Source organism: Argiope bruennichi, chromosome 2 (assembly GCF_947563725.1).
Source record: "Argiope bruennichi chromosome 2, qqArgBrue1.1, whole genome shotgun sequence".
In the NCBI taxonomy this organism is placed as follows: domain Eukaryota; kingdom Metazoa; phylum Arthropoda; class Arachnida; order Araneae; family Araneidae; genus Argiope; species Argiope bruennichi.
This window is the reverse complement of record NC_079152.1, coordinates 118,095,119-118,111,479: the sequence shown is the minus strand read 5'-3', so window position 1 is coordinate 118,111,479 and position 16,361 is coordinate 118,095,119. Positions and strand designations below refer to the sequence as shown.

General features: G+C 28.5%; 1 protein-coding gene across 1 annotated transcript in view; it reads right to left on the bottom strand.

The window, feature by feature from the left end:
- The window catches only part of LOC129961612 (pleckstrin homology domain-containing family G member 4B-like), a 544,990-nt gene extending 529,161 nt beyond the window's left edge, over positions 1-15,829 (bottom strand). Inside the window, exons 1-2 of the mRNA XM_056075118.1 lie at positions 15,625-15,829; positions 13,732-14,405 (exon numbers count right to left, since the gene is read on the bottom strand). Coding sequence (XP_055931093.1) covers positions 13,732-13,758 — 27 coding nt within the window. The 5' untranslated portion in view covers positions 13,759-14,405; positions 15,625-15,829. The remainder of the gene's footprint in view (positions 1-13,731; positions 14,406-15,624) is intronic.
- Positions 15,830-16,361: the final 532 nt, after the last annotated feature.

Genomic DNA, 16,361 nt, shown 5'->3' with positions numbered 1-16,361 from the left:
AAAATCTGGAAGCTTAATTTCTTTTTCATAACAATAGGTTCTTTTCCTATGCTGAGCATATCAGAATGAAACAATGATCAAAACACTGCAGAACAATATCATTTATGCTTCATTTTGTTCTTACTTTTCTTCGTTGGTTAAACTTAACATGGATCAGCTCTGTGATCTTTGCGACTCACTTGATTTTGTAGCTCAGCTGTAGCTTTGTAGCTCAGATTTTTTAGTTGATTCCCATATTCTGCTATTCTGCACCTATGTGATTTATCACAGTTGAAATCATTCATAGTTGAAATCATTCATCATGAAATCATTCATAGTTTGATTCTATACATTTATATTCGTCAAATTCAACCTTTTATAGTCATGGACATCGCTTCCTCTTTCATGGTGAAAATCAACTTCATTTTGTTTACTACAAAAGAAAAAAAAAGAACCTTCCGACTCTACTTAAAATGCAGGATAGCACCTTAGCTAATATTTGAGCTTTTCTCATTCAAAAAGGATAGCTCATAAAAGTTTCACTGCTTTTCCCCTTCTTTAAACTTCTTTTTTTGTGAACTTTTTCCCCATCACAAACAAACACTTTTTTGTTTCTTATGCAAATAAGAGAACTAGCCGTGAAGTTTCATTTCCAAGCTTCCCGTAGTTTTCGGGCATACATCAAAAGGCACGGGCAACAGACACTCCCCTTCGCTTTTCAACGAAGAAGATAGCCCAAAGAAAGAACTTGAAAAAAAGATAGTGGAAGATTCGGTGAAGACCAGCGGTTTCATTTCATAGCGGACGGCGGAATCCACTTCACCGGCTTATCCCTCTTATCTCATCCTTTTGTTTCACAGTGACAGACAAATCGAGATCACGAGGGTCAAGACGAACTTAACGAACCATAAGCGAAAAGGTATTATAAAGAAGGAAAGCGGGACACAAAGATGGAACCGCCTTTAGCTTAACAACTCTTGACAGAACGAAAAGAAGTATGTCTTACCGTTCTCACATAGACAGTCATACAACTATTTTTATCTCCTCCTTGAAGGATTTCATTGACTCGTTTTAACTCTTCAACTTTTGGATCAGTCCTTTCTTTTAAAATGACATTGGTAATCTGATTATAAGTTATCTAAATCAATTTATTAAAAGAATTAACTCTACGGTGCTTTGTATAGCCATTTGACTACACGCTTTTATTTCCATTAATAAGTTTCACATGATTATCCCATAAGGTAAATAAGAGTGCTTGGAAATTCTTTTTAAAATGCTTTTGGATAAAATATTTGTAGAAAAGACCTATTGATGGTAATAGTGGTACTAGAATTAAATTAAAACTGGAAGCTTGGAAAAATTACTAACAAGGGGAGGTCACGGGGTTGAAATCTGAGTACGGGATGAGATTTAGTATAATGATAGGACACATTTAGAATGTTCATTCATGAAAGTATTAAAACGCAATGGCCAGTCAATTTCGAGAAATGGTCCTCAAAAATTTGGTAATGTTTATATACTGATAACTTGACTCCTGTCCGGGTGATCCCAATAGGTGTTTGTCTAAGTAACCGTATCGTATACGGACGGTGAGGATTCGAACATGGCTGGGATTTTTCGTTTCTTTTTTTAATAATTCTTATTCAATTAACAATTTACAAATACTTTTAATTAGTATGCTTTTAATTTATTTTTATTCAAAAATGAATAATTATTGTCAAAATACATAATAAAATTAAAATTTTAAAAGAAAAATTACAAATACAAATGTATTTTTTAATAAAAATATTTAAATTAACGATTTACAGATAGTTTTAATTAATATGCTACTTATTTTTATGCAAGGATAAACACTTATAGTAATAAATATAACATAAATGGTGATAATTATTAATTATAAATAATTAAAAAATTATTCGTAATTTCTAATTCATCGTAAAAAAATTATTCATTATTTCTAAAAAAACTATCCTACATACATTTATACTTTATATACAAAACCCAGTATGGTAACTATAGTAAAAAATATTATAAACAAATATATTTAGACCTCTTACACAACTGATAAATGATAATTGCCCACAACAGCAAGGTTTCTTTAAGAGATCTGAGGGAAAACTAATTTCATATACATTAAAAAATATCTCTCTTTCATCAGAAAATTGGGCAGCATATTATGCATCCCTTATCATCTTATTAAAAATTTGTGATGGCAATTGATGGTACACAATTGATTGAATTTTTATACTATCTTCGGGATAATTTATTTCTTGATCACATTCGATTAAATAAGAATTTTGTGTACGCTTAATACGCTTTGAACCATCTGCCTACGCATTCAATAAATTAACACCTGATCTTTACTATTTTTTTGATTACTGCAGTTGGGAACATTTGCTTACATATTTAACAAATATCAGCTGCTCCCTTCAATCTAAATGTTTAACAGCTTCGTTGAGTTAGAATTGATAATTTATTATTATTAAAATCCAAGAATTTGAAAATTAATTGTTTGAAAATGATGCAAGCAAGTTAAATTATCTGTAGCCATTAATGATACGTTTTTAATTATTTTTCCTTCAAATATTAAATTATAATTTAAGTATTAAAAGAATAAGCATTTATCCTTGCATAAAAATAAGTAGCACATTAATTAAAACTATCTGTAAATCGTTAATTAAATTTAAATAATTTTATTTTTTTTAAAGTGTATCTGTATTTATAATTTTTTTAATTTTATTATTATGTATTTCGATAATAATTATTTTTTTTAAATAAAAAATTAAAAGCATATTAATTAAAAGTATTTGTAAATTTTTAATTGAATAAGAATTATTCAAAAAAGAAAAAAAATAACCTCAGCCAGGTTTGAACCCTGACCTTCCGTATACGAGATGGTTACTTAGACATCCTATGCTATTGGTATCATCCGTACGTGAGTCAAGTTATCAGTATATAAGCTTTACCAAAAGTTTGAGGATCATTTTCTCGAAATTGACTGGCCATTGCGTTTTAATATTTTCATGAATGAACATTCTAAATGTATACTATCATTATATTAAATCTCATCCCGATCTCAGATTTCAACCCAGTGCCCTCCCTTTGTAAGATGTCTATTGTATGAAATGTTGTACCTTTAAAAATGCTATCAATATATATATATATATATATATATATATATATATATATATATATATATATATATATATATATATATATATATATATATATTGCTTTGTAAAAATATATTGTCAAAAATGGACATTTATTTTTATTGTAGACTTATTATAACGTTATTTGTGTCAATGAGATATAATTTAATTCGTAATCATTTAGCACATTTTGATTTTTTTTAATTTCACGAATAAAATACTTCGAAAATTTAAAAAAATATTTTTCTTAAATTATATGCAGCTATTGAAAACACGCACAATGTGTTAAAAAAAAAATTAAAGTCATGCATTATATGATTAAATTCGTCTTATTCTTATTTTTCAAATGACGATAAATACTTAAAGATCAATAGATTTTTTGAACATTATATCAGTTTCTGCATTGTTTAAAACTTAGTTGGAAAAAAAATATCCAGGAAATCAGTTAATAAGTTATCAGTTTGCCTGGTATGCAAGGGGAAGATAATAAATTATAAAATTGTATCAATCAATAATTACATTATGTCCTTTAGAGGTGTATTATCCCCTCCCCTCGAGATAACTGTCGAGGTTTATTTTAAGATCTTGAGGTAATATACTCAAGACAACGTTGTATCAAATATTAATGACGTTGGAGCATTGAATTATTTTTCCCCCTATTGTTCATATTTAGGTATAAAAATTGAAATAAAGACACTAATATTTGTTTTCTCTGTGCCATCCCCTCCATACCATATGAAATTTAAGCTATGATGATTAGCTATCCATCCCCGCGGGGCCGTTCGATTGCAATCCCAAGTTGCTACAACATATAATATTACTACAATAACAACGAAACTAAATCTTATCCTTATGTGTTGAGTCTATATGGTCATTTGATCTGATTTTGATAAATAAGGATAATTTTGCATTAAGCTCTCTATTTATGCTTTTTATTAAATCTATACTTATAATAAAGCTCAATGTGTGTGTGTGTGTGTTGGCGCTCTACAGGCAAGGTCATTTGACATACAGCTATCAAATTTGGTACATGTATACCTTAGAATTCGGGAATGTGCACCTGGGGTCCCTTTTTTTTGAAATTTTAATTAGAATTTTAATTATTAATTAAAAACTAACTTTCCCGCCAAAAAAATCTTCCATTTTCCCCACCGCCAACTTTTCCGCCAAAAAAATCTTCCATTTTTCCCACCGCCAAATGAGTAAGAGTTCGAATTTTTTTTTCTCCCAACAGAAATGAGGCTAGGGTTAACGTTTTTCGGCGGATTATTTCAAACGATTCTGTTTATTTTCTTAATGTTTTATGCATTTAAAATGAAACATTGTTAATTAATCCATGTTTCAGATTCATTCTGGAGTACTTTTGAATTAAAATAACACAGAATAAAGGAAATTAAAAATGTATAATCTGCATAGCGTTACCCCAACTGGCGTAGAAAAATTCACGCATTTGCGTTACAGTAAAAGACGAAGAAAATTCACGCATGCGCACTGTGTTTTGATTGTTGGCATGGCAACCATTATCAACGGACGATTTAAATTACTTTTAGGTTAGATGTATGCTTTTGTAAGTAAATTTATGTTAGTTATATATTTTTTGTATATGCTTATAGTTTTAAATACATTGTTTTTTAAGTAGTTTTTTTTTTAACCTGTTTTCAATGATTTAAATTATTTTTAGGTTAGTTGCATGCTTTTGTAATTAAATTGTATTTATGTTAGTTATATATTTTTTTGTATATGCTTATAGTTTTAAGTACATCGTTTTTTAAGTAGTTTTTTTAAACCTGTTTTAGACCGATTATTTTAAACGATTCATTTTATTTTCTTAGTGTTTAATGCATTTAAAATGAAACATTGTTAATGAATCGATCTGTTCATGATGAATCTGAGAAAATTTTGTTGACAAATTCTTGAGATAATACATAAATTAAGAAAGATATTCTTTAGTGCCCATAAAGTTTAAACGCTCAGTGACTCTATTATCATTAATCATATTATTAAAAAAATGCTTTGTTTCAGTAAAAAATATTATTATATTAATTGCAGATTAATCATTTACACTTTAATTTAATGTAAAGCATAAATTCTACGGGAGCTAACAGAAAATTAGAGAGATACAGATTACGTTATGACTGAAGGTCTTTATAATATTATGAGTGAATTGAAATTTGAAATTTTGAAATATTTTAATGAAGAAGCTATTAAAGTAGGAATCACATAAAATATTTAACTATTAAAATTTTAACGAGCATTAAGATTGGCGAACCGGTTGGTCGCCAAAGGCGGCTAATTTATAAATATTTCTGTTCTAAAAACAATGAACTGAGTAATATGTAAGTCACAAAGTTTGGATGCTTTGAATATATGCTTGAAATTTAATATCAAGGATTGAATTGTTCGCTTTTCATGAAAATTTCCTATACTATTTTCAAGATACATTCACTATAAATTCGTAATCCAGATAAAGAGAACGCACTGAAAAAAAGAAACAATAACATTGTCGTCATATATAGCTTGTATCGAGAAATATATTTTTAAATCAATAATAAATTGTGGACGATTAAAAATTTATTCTCTTCTGAACACAAATTTAAAAGCTGAAATAGGTTTATTTGAAATTCAAACTGTAAATAAAAATCAGTAGATATAAAGTAAAATTTTTGTTGAAAGTCTGCGATACACTTATTGAAGAATTCGAGATCCAGAACAACAAAAGTAAGTAACAAAAACAGAAATACAAAAATTTTTTAATGTTAGTAAGTAATTGAAGATTCTAAATATTCTTAGTTACATAAGTATTAACATATGCGCAGTGTCATATGTTAATACTTATGACACTGCGATCATAATTTCGATCTCAAGATTTATCGATTTTATTTCAAGCTCAAATCAAAATCTTGTCTACTAGAAAAATATTCAAGCCTATCCTTCATACGTTATGTTATGACATACAAAATATGTGGTTCATAGTTAGCGGAATCTACGAGAACAGTATAGTGTTGCGACATTTTACAATGATCCTAATATCGAAAAAAGTCTTTAAAATAACGGTGTTACTATAGGAAAATACTAAACTACAGCATGAATGACAAATTCCTTCTGAAAAAAATAGTGAAAATCGTAGCAATGGTTGAAAGACATGGATATCAACTTATAGTAAAAATTTCAATTCGTTCTAAGTTGCTTGTTTATACAAAAAAATTGATTGAAATGAAACGTAAAATAGCAAAGAAACTGTGAAAAAAATAAAGTGCCAGATCTGAGTGAGGAAGCGTTCTGACTTTGAATATACAGCACAAATATAATATATATATTTGTGAATACAGAGGATATAGAGGATACGGGAGAAGAGGAGAGAAATAAGAATCAAGAAAAAAAAATTGTGATTCAGTCAGAGAAATGACTATAGTAAGCTTTATAGTTTTTGCTTACTTATTCAACACCGAAAAATTCTGGAAATCATTATAAACTTTTAAAACAGAATACTATTTTGATACATCTGTTATTTGTAATGTAATAAGGCGAATATTTTTAAGATAATGCAGAAAATCGATGAAAATACACAAAAATATCTCTCTAAATATGCAAATCTGATGAAATCCATTGCTCTAAAAAATGTTTAATATCAATTAAATGAATTGCTTTTCTTCAGAACTTCATCTTCCTTAAGTAGGTGCGGGTGTGTCAATCCCTAGGTTACTAGGGATATTTCCCCCTCCTTTGGGATTTAGTGTCTGTAATAAATTGGCGAAGGATATTGTTCCCTGGATTGAAGTAGGGATTCTTCTTTTACGCCTTTTTGTCATCGTTTCCCGTCCTTTCTAACATCGTATTATGGACCAAATCTGTCAAGTTGAAAAGATAACGGGATTTGGAAAAACAATGTCTAAATTTATATAAGCAAAAAGAGTTGAGATGTTTTTTTATAACAATGACAATGTTGGTTTCTTCTGAAAAATAAGCATAAAAAAATTTAAGGAGATCCAATACACTAGTTCAGAACCTCATAGCAGAATGTGTTAATACAGATTCGTCTATTTTTATTTTTAAAATTTTCTCTCAATCGTACTAAAGCACACAAAAAGTATATTTAATACAGTCGGAATTCGTATTATTACACATTATCATAAACAGAGCAATTAAAACAATTAAAAATCTAATAGCAAAATGTATAAAAACTTTTAAAAGATTATTAAAATTAGAGAAAAATTTGGGCTTGAATAAAATATAATAAAAGAAGCTTTTTAAAAATTTTGTTAAAGTTTATAATTGTTTTTTGTACGATATATATATGTTCCTATTGAGAAAATTTTTTTAATTAAAATAAAAACGCTTTATTAATGAATACTTATTATCAAAAAGTTAATTAGATCCGAATTTGGTAGCTTGCGCTCCAACGGTCTGCTCTGTAAAGTATTACGGCAATTGTTTCAGTATGCATGTTGCGTCACGCATGTTTCGCGACACTATTAGTATGAACACATTTAATATAACAATACTATGAATGGTGAGTGTATTTTAAAATTTTCTTTATTATGATCATTTCTACTGCGGTCGGACGCCGACATACTTTGTGTAATACATTGCAATACTAATTCTTATGAGGGATAGAGAAAATCTCCAGCATGTATTTCCAAGAAAAATATTTAGGACGAAAATGTGTTAAATCGACAAGCGATCTTTTTTTGGAGGATCTTTGATAGGAGTAATTTATCAACTCGTATACAGATTTGGGGATTTTTTTTTCCTTTCTTTTTACCCCAACAGAGAACTAATTACATCACCCTCAATCTTTTGATTTATTGTTAAGATAATACTTATCTTTCTGTTTTGATTTATGTGGCCAAAATATAGAATGGGAATTCCGTTTTTGATATATCAATGAGCAACAAGAGATGGGTTGTATCCAAAGTGTACTGCAGAGATTCAATCCACCATCTGTTGGCTAAAAAATGTATGCAAATTAAATTCTTTATTGCCTGAAATTATTGAACTAAATTTTTGCTTTGACTTATAAAATAAAGATGTTCCAAAATTAACGCAAAATTTGAATTTGCCACCATTCGTGCAATAAAGTGTTGGCAACCCTATTAAAAACATTTGGCAACTGATAGTTTAGGGTTAATAAAAAGGGAGCGTTACACGACAGAACAACTTTCTAAAATGGCAGTCTCCCCTGGATCTAATTGTCATATTTATTAAACTAATTTTTTTACTATTTATATTTATATAGTAAAGTCATATTTAAAGTCATTTATTTTTATCGTATGCCATTATAATCATATGTAAAGTCATTTATTTAGTCGTATTTAGTAAAACACAGTATAATTTTTCAATTCAAATTTACCGTGTTAAAGTTTTTTAGTATGATTTTTTTAAATGTTTGTAAATCATTACGATGGCCGTTTAGAGAAATATCCACTAATCAATGCACAGCACTTCATCGAGATAGCCATTGGTTGGTCTAAAAATAATGAAATTCAACGCTTCAGGATTCAATCAGTTTTGCTGGCAGAAGACATACATTGTTTTTTGTTTAAAAGGTCAATGCGTTAAGAATATTTTACTAATTATGACTTACAGGACTACTGGGAGAATGTATAAAAATTTAGATTGACATTGACTCAAACAATACGAAATATAATTCCATATATAATACAGAACATTTCTTCCAGTTTGAAGTTTATATTTATCTCCAAGGATTTAGAAATTATCATTTAGACCATCATCAAAGCAGACACTTTGTATAATTGTTGACTTTAACTAATCATATTCCTGAGCAGTCATATGCTTATTCTCAAATATAATAATGTATATCAATACTTGATACAAGTTCCTGGCATTATATACCCTTATACGTACACACATAGCTGCATTATCTATGCCATTTATATTTTGTATGTAAAAAGGGATAATGGACCAACGGAAGTATTCTTCTTATAAAAGGCTTTATCCTCACCTTCCTACGCATAAAAATTATTGACTGGACCTTACATGCCATGAGTACTCAGTTTTTTATTTTCAGCGTTCTATATATGAGAGCTGTCTCTTTCATAGCATAATAAAAAAAAGTGGAACGTGTGTATTAATTGCATGTGACAGGCGAATAATAGAAACTATTTCTGGATTTTGAATGGGAATCTACAGTGTCACCTTTAGCAATTAATCGCTGGCATGCAGTTAATGCATAAATATCCATAATCGAATATATAATTTGGACTCTTTTTTTTCCCCGATCAATTGAAACCGAAATATGCCACAAAACTACAAATGAATTCATAAGATCATATATCAAATTTCACTAATTTAAGATTGCAATTTTGAGTTATCGTATTTATATGTTTGTGACAGATTGGCAGGCGATCAACTTTTTAAAAGATTTGGTTCTAAATTCGATGCGCATCTACATTTTAGATGTTGAGAATGTATGTCAAATTTTATCCATTTATATCTTTACATTTTGTATTTATGGAATTCATAATTCACTTGTATACGAACAGCTGGTCAACAAACTTCGTCTGAATGGATTGCATTCAAAATTTGATATGTCTTCTAATTTGATAAAGACCAAGTACCAAATTTCATCCTGCTAGATGAAAACGTTTTTAAGGTATCTCGTCCACAGTCAAACATAAATAATTTCAAAAATAGTTTTTCGGACTCTCAAAGGTCTGAAACGTGGAGATTACTGTCAAAAAAAATTTTTGACGATTACAATACTTTTTTTTCTTTGCATACTTATCATACGAAAAACATGAGTTCTAAACGATAATAAATGGTATTCAGAAATTGGTTATTAGCAACAAATACTTTTCATTGAATTAATATGTAATCCGAAAACAATTGAACTGCTATTTCTTTCATATTAAGCACTTTCTATTTTAATGCCGTAGATTTTATTGTTAGGAACATTGTTTCCACGAACATCAGCAAGCAACTAGCACAGTAAAACTGGTTGATTCTATTTGCTCAGTTAATGACCCCCTTTCTTTCCCCGTTCGGTAAAGTAAATTACTAGTCCAAAAATCAGGATTCGAAACATTCTTCCTAATTGCTTAGACTTCTGTTTTTTTTCGTGTACTGCACGAATGATAAAGAATTAAAAAAAGCGTCTGATTGAAGAGAGTTTCCAGAACAAAGAATTTGATATTAACTTATTTGAAGAAAGACTCATTTTTTTTTCTTTTGCATTTCTCTAAAATTATTATCAAAGCAGATATTGAGCAAATAGACAAATAAGATCATAGGTATTTAAAAAATGATATGAAGTAACTTTTAGAAAGTCAGTGGCGATAATCTCAAATAGAAGATTAAAATTAAACATCAAATTTTAAAACGTAAATTTAAATCAGATTCTGAAAAAAATAATTTCTTCAATTTCTACATTAACTATCAAATTCCATTATATAATTTTTAAAAATAATTATACTCATTCAAATCTCTTTTAGATGTAAATAAAAAAGGTATTTAGATAAAAAAAAAAGGTCTTTTATTGATTAAAAAAAGTAAAAGATATTTCAGAAAGGGTAAAATGTGTTTTATTAATTTTCTTGATAATTCTAATTTCGTCGGGAGCAGCTAGATTCCACATATCTAAGTTAGTTGTTTTCTTGAGTTATCGTAATTGCATGCATGCGCATTGTGAAGACTAACAGACTCCCAAGCGTTCGTTAGATTTGATTCCAAATTTAATGTAGATCTAAGTGTCAGACACTAAAACTGCATACAAAATTTCATTTACCTAGTTTTAGACATTTTGCATTTATCGTATTCACTTACATTTCAATCACAAGTGTTGTACTGACTTTCTGTTATCTGTTGTTCCTACAATGTTTCTAATGTTAAAAAACAATGACAGATTTCGAATTGGGAATTGTCTAGGACCTCTAGGCTGAGAGAACATCGCTTGAAAATTTTTATCTTCCTACTTTTCAACTAAATAAGTTTGTAAAACTTACAAATTCTATTAATGAAAAAAAAATATTAAGGCCGTATTAACATTTATCAAGCATAATTGGACATTTTCTCATAAGTTTCATTATTTCTTTTAATTATTAATATATTTATAAAATCGTTGATATGCTTCAATAATGTTGTGTACAAAAGAAACAGGAAGTATGGAATCATAATAGATTAAAAAAAATACATATTCATGAAAAAAAATATTACCTTAAAATAAATCTTTAGCACGTTAAAAATGTATCGAAAAGGAAACTAAAATATCTATTATATTAAAAGAAGGATCTCATAATGTGTACTGACAAAGGCCGCAAATATTTAAACACCCCATGATGATAATGTTTCTGAATACGAACTTCAAATTGATAACTTTTAAGTTCATAAAATTTGTGAAAAATCTATAACTGGTGAATTATTACATTCACGTACGGTGAATTATTTAAGAGCAATATCGAAAATTCAGTAAGATTATATCTGAATGATTTTTTATCAGTAAATATAATGCAACATATTATTTATTTTCGCGTTAGAAGGAATATTTAACTAATTTAATGCTGTTGTAATAGTTTTAATAAATGATATGGAAATAAAAATATATTTCATCTTAAAAGTATAATAAGCATAACAAAATAGTATGTAAGCATCTTTAAAGTATAATTCAGAAAAAAATATTTGTTAAAAATTAGTCTAAAAAATTTGACGAATTTGCATAATTTGATAAATTAAATATTAAATCAGATAAACAAATGATATAAAAATTAGAATACAAAAAATTATTTTTATCAAATTGGTAACTGTATGTTACTCTTTTTTCTAAAACAAGTAATTTGTGTTTCAAATTATTTATGCATAAACATTTTCAAAAATGTCTTGAAATATATATAATATAAACTCTTATGGGACATTACGGAAGATAATACTCTCTATATGGTATACGTACACACTAGAATATTTTTAAAAAAATTTTAACTTTAAAAATTTAGTTTTTTCACAGTAGGTCATTAATATATGTTTAAACTGATTTCAGTGAGAAAAAACCATATTACACTAATTATTAATTAATTAAATGATATTTAATGAGCTAATAAGCCTATTTCTTGAAACATGATATATAAAATTCTAATTTGTACAGACACACAATTCTAGTTTGAAATGATGCCTAATATTAGTCTTCATGTTGTCTGCCTTAATCAAGTTATAAGAATATATAGTTTTTTTTAAACATTTTTTTTTTATCAATGATGAATAGAAAAAGCGAGATTTTTTCTGTAATTTTGATTTTAAATAGCTACTAAAAATTTATTTCTATAAATATAACTTTGATTGAGGCACAAAACATCCGCTCTTTCATACAGATTATTTTGATACATAAATTACTGTATTTGGTTCATTTCTTGTTGAGTTATGATTGTTTGAATGAAGCAACACAGTGGAAAAATATCATTCTTCATAAAATGAGTTTTAAAAACAATGTAACTAGAGTTTTTAATGAAAGCACCTCAAGAAAAATAATTATAACTCGAGAAATATTTCGAATATTGACAACATCTTGGTATCACTTGAAAGCTAAAGGATCAGAGAACATTATTAAGCAATAAAAAAAAATTCGATATTTTGAACGATTTTCGAAGTTTCAAGTGTGTACATACACCTTAATGTATTTTCTGAAAACAGTGAAAAAACTTTTCACATTTGATAAAAAAGATAAACGCACTGATAAAACCCAAAATAAAAAAGGATTGATAGAAGATTTCATCGTTTAAAACAGCACTTCGGAATAATAATAAGCAATTGCAGAAAATTTTATATTAAACGAGAAATAAACTTAGACATTATTTATAATTCGAGAAAATATGGAAATAATCAAAATTTATTATCATTTCATTACAAATAAATCCAACCTTATAGTTACTTACAAATTAGTTGTCAAATATTTTTTATTTCAAATACTTATTTCACTTTTACACAAAAGATTGTTTTATAGTACTATAGTCCCCTGAAGTACTTACATTTAGGAACATCGTAATATCCGTTCTATGAATTATAAATAATTTCAATAACCAGCGTATTATATTTAAATATTATCATATTTTCATTTTGCCTTGAATCTGCTTTTTTAAAAAACGTTTTGTTTAATGATAATTTGTTTTATACTTTTGACTATTTTACGTGATTTTTTTTCTAAATATAAAAAAATACACAAGACTAAAATTTTGTCAATTCTCTGTTGCAATTATTTATTTTTAAAGAAATAGTAAAAATAGAAATTATTTAATAGGAATAGAAAAAAAATCCATAAACATTTAAAATCAAATGTATATTTAACAGAGAAGATTACATCTCCCTAATTCCAAACTTCCTATTTCCAATGATATGACAACAGCATTATTGCAGCATAATTAAATTCGAGCCAAATTATCTGAATTGGAAAGATAGACTTATTCTACTTTTAAGAAGAAAAAAAAGAAACTAATTCACGAAAAAAACTATTTTTCAACTGCTTTAATTTCGGAACATTACCATACTCCCCCTTTCCGACTTATAAATTATGCAAATAACATACATGTTACATTCCGCCACTGATCATACTTTAAAATCCCAAAAGGAACATTTCATAAATGGAGAAAAAAAAACTCACCACGCTTTGCAGACGATTGTTATCCATTTTTCTTCATTCCATCACACACCTGTTGGGAGCAGATTCAAATAATAAACGTTGTCATGGCAACACTGCGATGCAAAGCACGTAATCCAGCAGTAACCGGATAGAAAACACAACACGTAACTTACGATTTTCTTGTCTAGGCGTGTAATTCCAGGGAGATTGAAGAAAAGAACACACAGCGCGATTTCAGGTGGCTAATAAAAAACGGAATAACGTAAAAAATCCACTTTCAAACGAGTTAAAAATTCATTTATCGGAAGTTTAGCGTGCACAAAGCAGCTAACATTTCTCCTTTAATGTTCGAGCTTTAAATCCAGTTTGTTCGGCAATGAAAAACAATTCTCCGAGCTACAATGGAACTAGATCCTGTCTCTTTAAAGCATATTGTTTCGTAAATGATAGATAGCTCTCGTCGAAGAGGAAGGTGTTTTTTTTTATTGGTACAGTTTGTTGTTCCAAGATTTGGCACCGTTTAGAATGCTCTTCACATACATTAGCTCGTGGCACAGTCAGCAATAAAAAAAAAATTGCAAAAGAGTGATCGACAAATTTATGAGCTAGCTCTCCAATCGTTTATGTATATCACTTGTAATAAAGGCTGTATCTGGAACGGATGTACTTTGCTGACGCAGTTATCACGTTGTGATCTGTAAAAAGAAAACCTTAACACTTTATCACCAGTTCGTTTATTTTTAACTATTGCTCAGTTCCTCTGTTTCAATTATAATAAGAGAGATCGCTTTTTAAGTTTTTATTTCATTTAAATATAAAAATCTATTGAAAGTCACTTTACTACTAAAATATTCTAAAATTGCAATTTTGATAAAGAAATCTCAGCCTTCATATAATTTTCAATTTTCAAATAAAATAAATTACGTTTTTGTTTGTATTTAGTACATGTATTTTTGAAATAAAGGATCAAATAATTTATAAATTAGAGAAACAAAACTAATTAATTTTTTTAATAAATTAATGTTTAGTATTTCTTTTGTCTATTCATAAATTTTCTTATTAGGAACTCAATACGGGCGACTCATATTCTGAATTCAGTACATATTTCGGCTCGGCTAAAGAAATAATTTATAGCAATATAAAAATTATTATATCTCTCTCAAACCAGGTATATATTTATTTATACAACATATTAACAATTTTTTTTTCCCAGAGTGGTGTTATTTCATTTGAAAATATTTCCTCTTTATTTTGCATAAATATACAATTTATTGTCGTCTAAATATTTATTTCACTATTTCAACACTATAAATATTTCAGCATTCTTTTTCTTACATTATTATTAACATTAATAATAACGAATAAGTTACTTATTAAATTTCGATGTCAAAGATATCGACTTGAATCTTTACAAATATAAAAAGTAATGAGTCGTTTCAAAACATTTCCTGTTTCTTTATTTTCGTTTCATAACTATACATGGCAAATTACTAACCGCAAAAATTAGTAAATATTCTGTTAAAATATAAAAGCTAATATATGAAGCATGACGTATATTAATTCAAAAAAATTCCGCTATTCCTATTTTTAAATATGTAATTAAAGAACAAACCTTATGAAAAATTCGCTTTTGAAAAGAGTTTTTTATTACCGCTAACAAAAAATGCCCAGTACATGAATTATGAACTAATCACCATCTATCACCGATTTAATTTTTGCCGTTTACAAAGTTTATTTCAAAGCTATTTCACTGATATCTCATGTATGAAAATCGAACTATAAAGCACATTTTTAAAACATCACTGCACAAAATATTAACACCTATCTAACTCAACGATACAGTGTCCATTTCGAAAACTATTCAATAATATCCCATTTACAAAATCTGAATACAAAATGCAGTTCCAAACACACCTTGTCATCCCAACACATGTTCCATTACCACACACAATACACTCTCAGCACAAGGTACATTAAAAACTATCTGTCACCGTCTAATCTGGCATTTCAGATTCCGCCTGGATCCGACCTAATAATCCGATAATGAACTGTCATTCCTAAAACCACGAGACTGATGGCTGAATTCGTCGCGTGTCCGGAAAAGGGATGGAGCTATTTGTTGGCCAGTGCGTGAGCTGAACACTGGAGAAAGTGAGGAGTGAGATGGAACGGTAAATACTGTTCCGCTGTGTTTCATTCCCCCCATCAAAGCGTGCGCTGCTCTTCGTGATTCAGGGCGAGTCGATTTGAGAGACGGGGTGGAAGAGGCCTGGACATCATCATCCCTTTCAGATACATATCTTTTTTTTATCGCTCCTCAACATTTTTTTTATTTCGGTTTATTTTACTTGATTTTTTGTTAGCTTTCTTAGGAAGGAGTTTGCTTTATAAATGCATTGGGCGGCGCTTTTTTTTTTCATATTAAATTTTCAATGGAGCTCTTTCTTTATCAGATTAGGCATCAATCTATCCCACCCTCGCCTTTATTTTTTTATGTTTTTTCTTTCGAGTTTTGATGTGTGTCATGTGGCGAGAAAGAAGAATGATAGCTGAGTTACAAGTCCTGCCAGAGACAGACGTGAGAGAGGAGTTTTGATTTCTGTTTCAGCCAGATGTGAGGCATTATAAATTGATAGGGTTTTCTGTGTGGT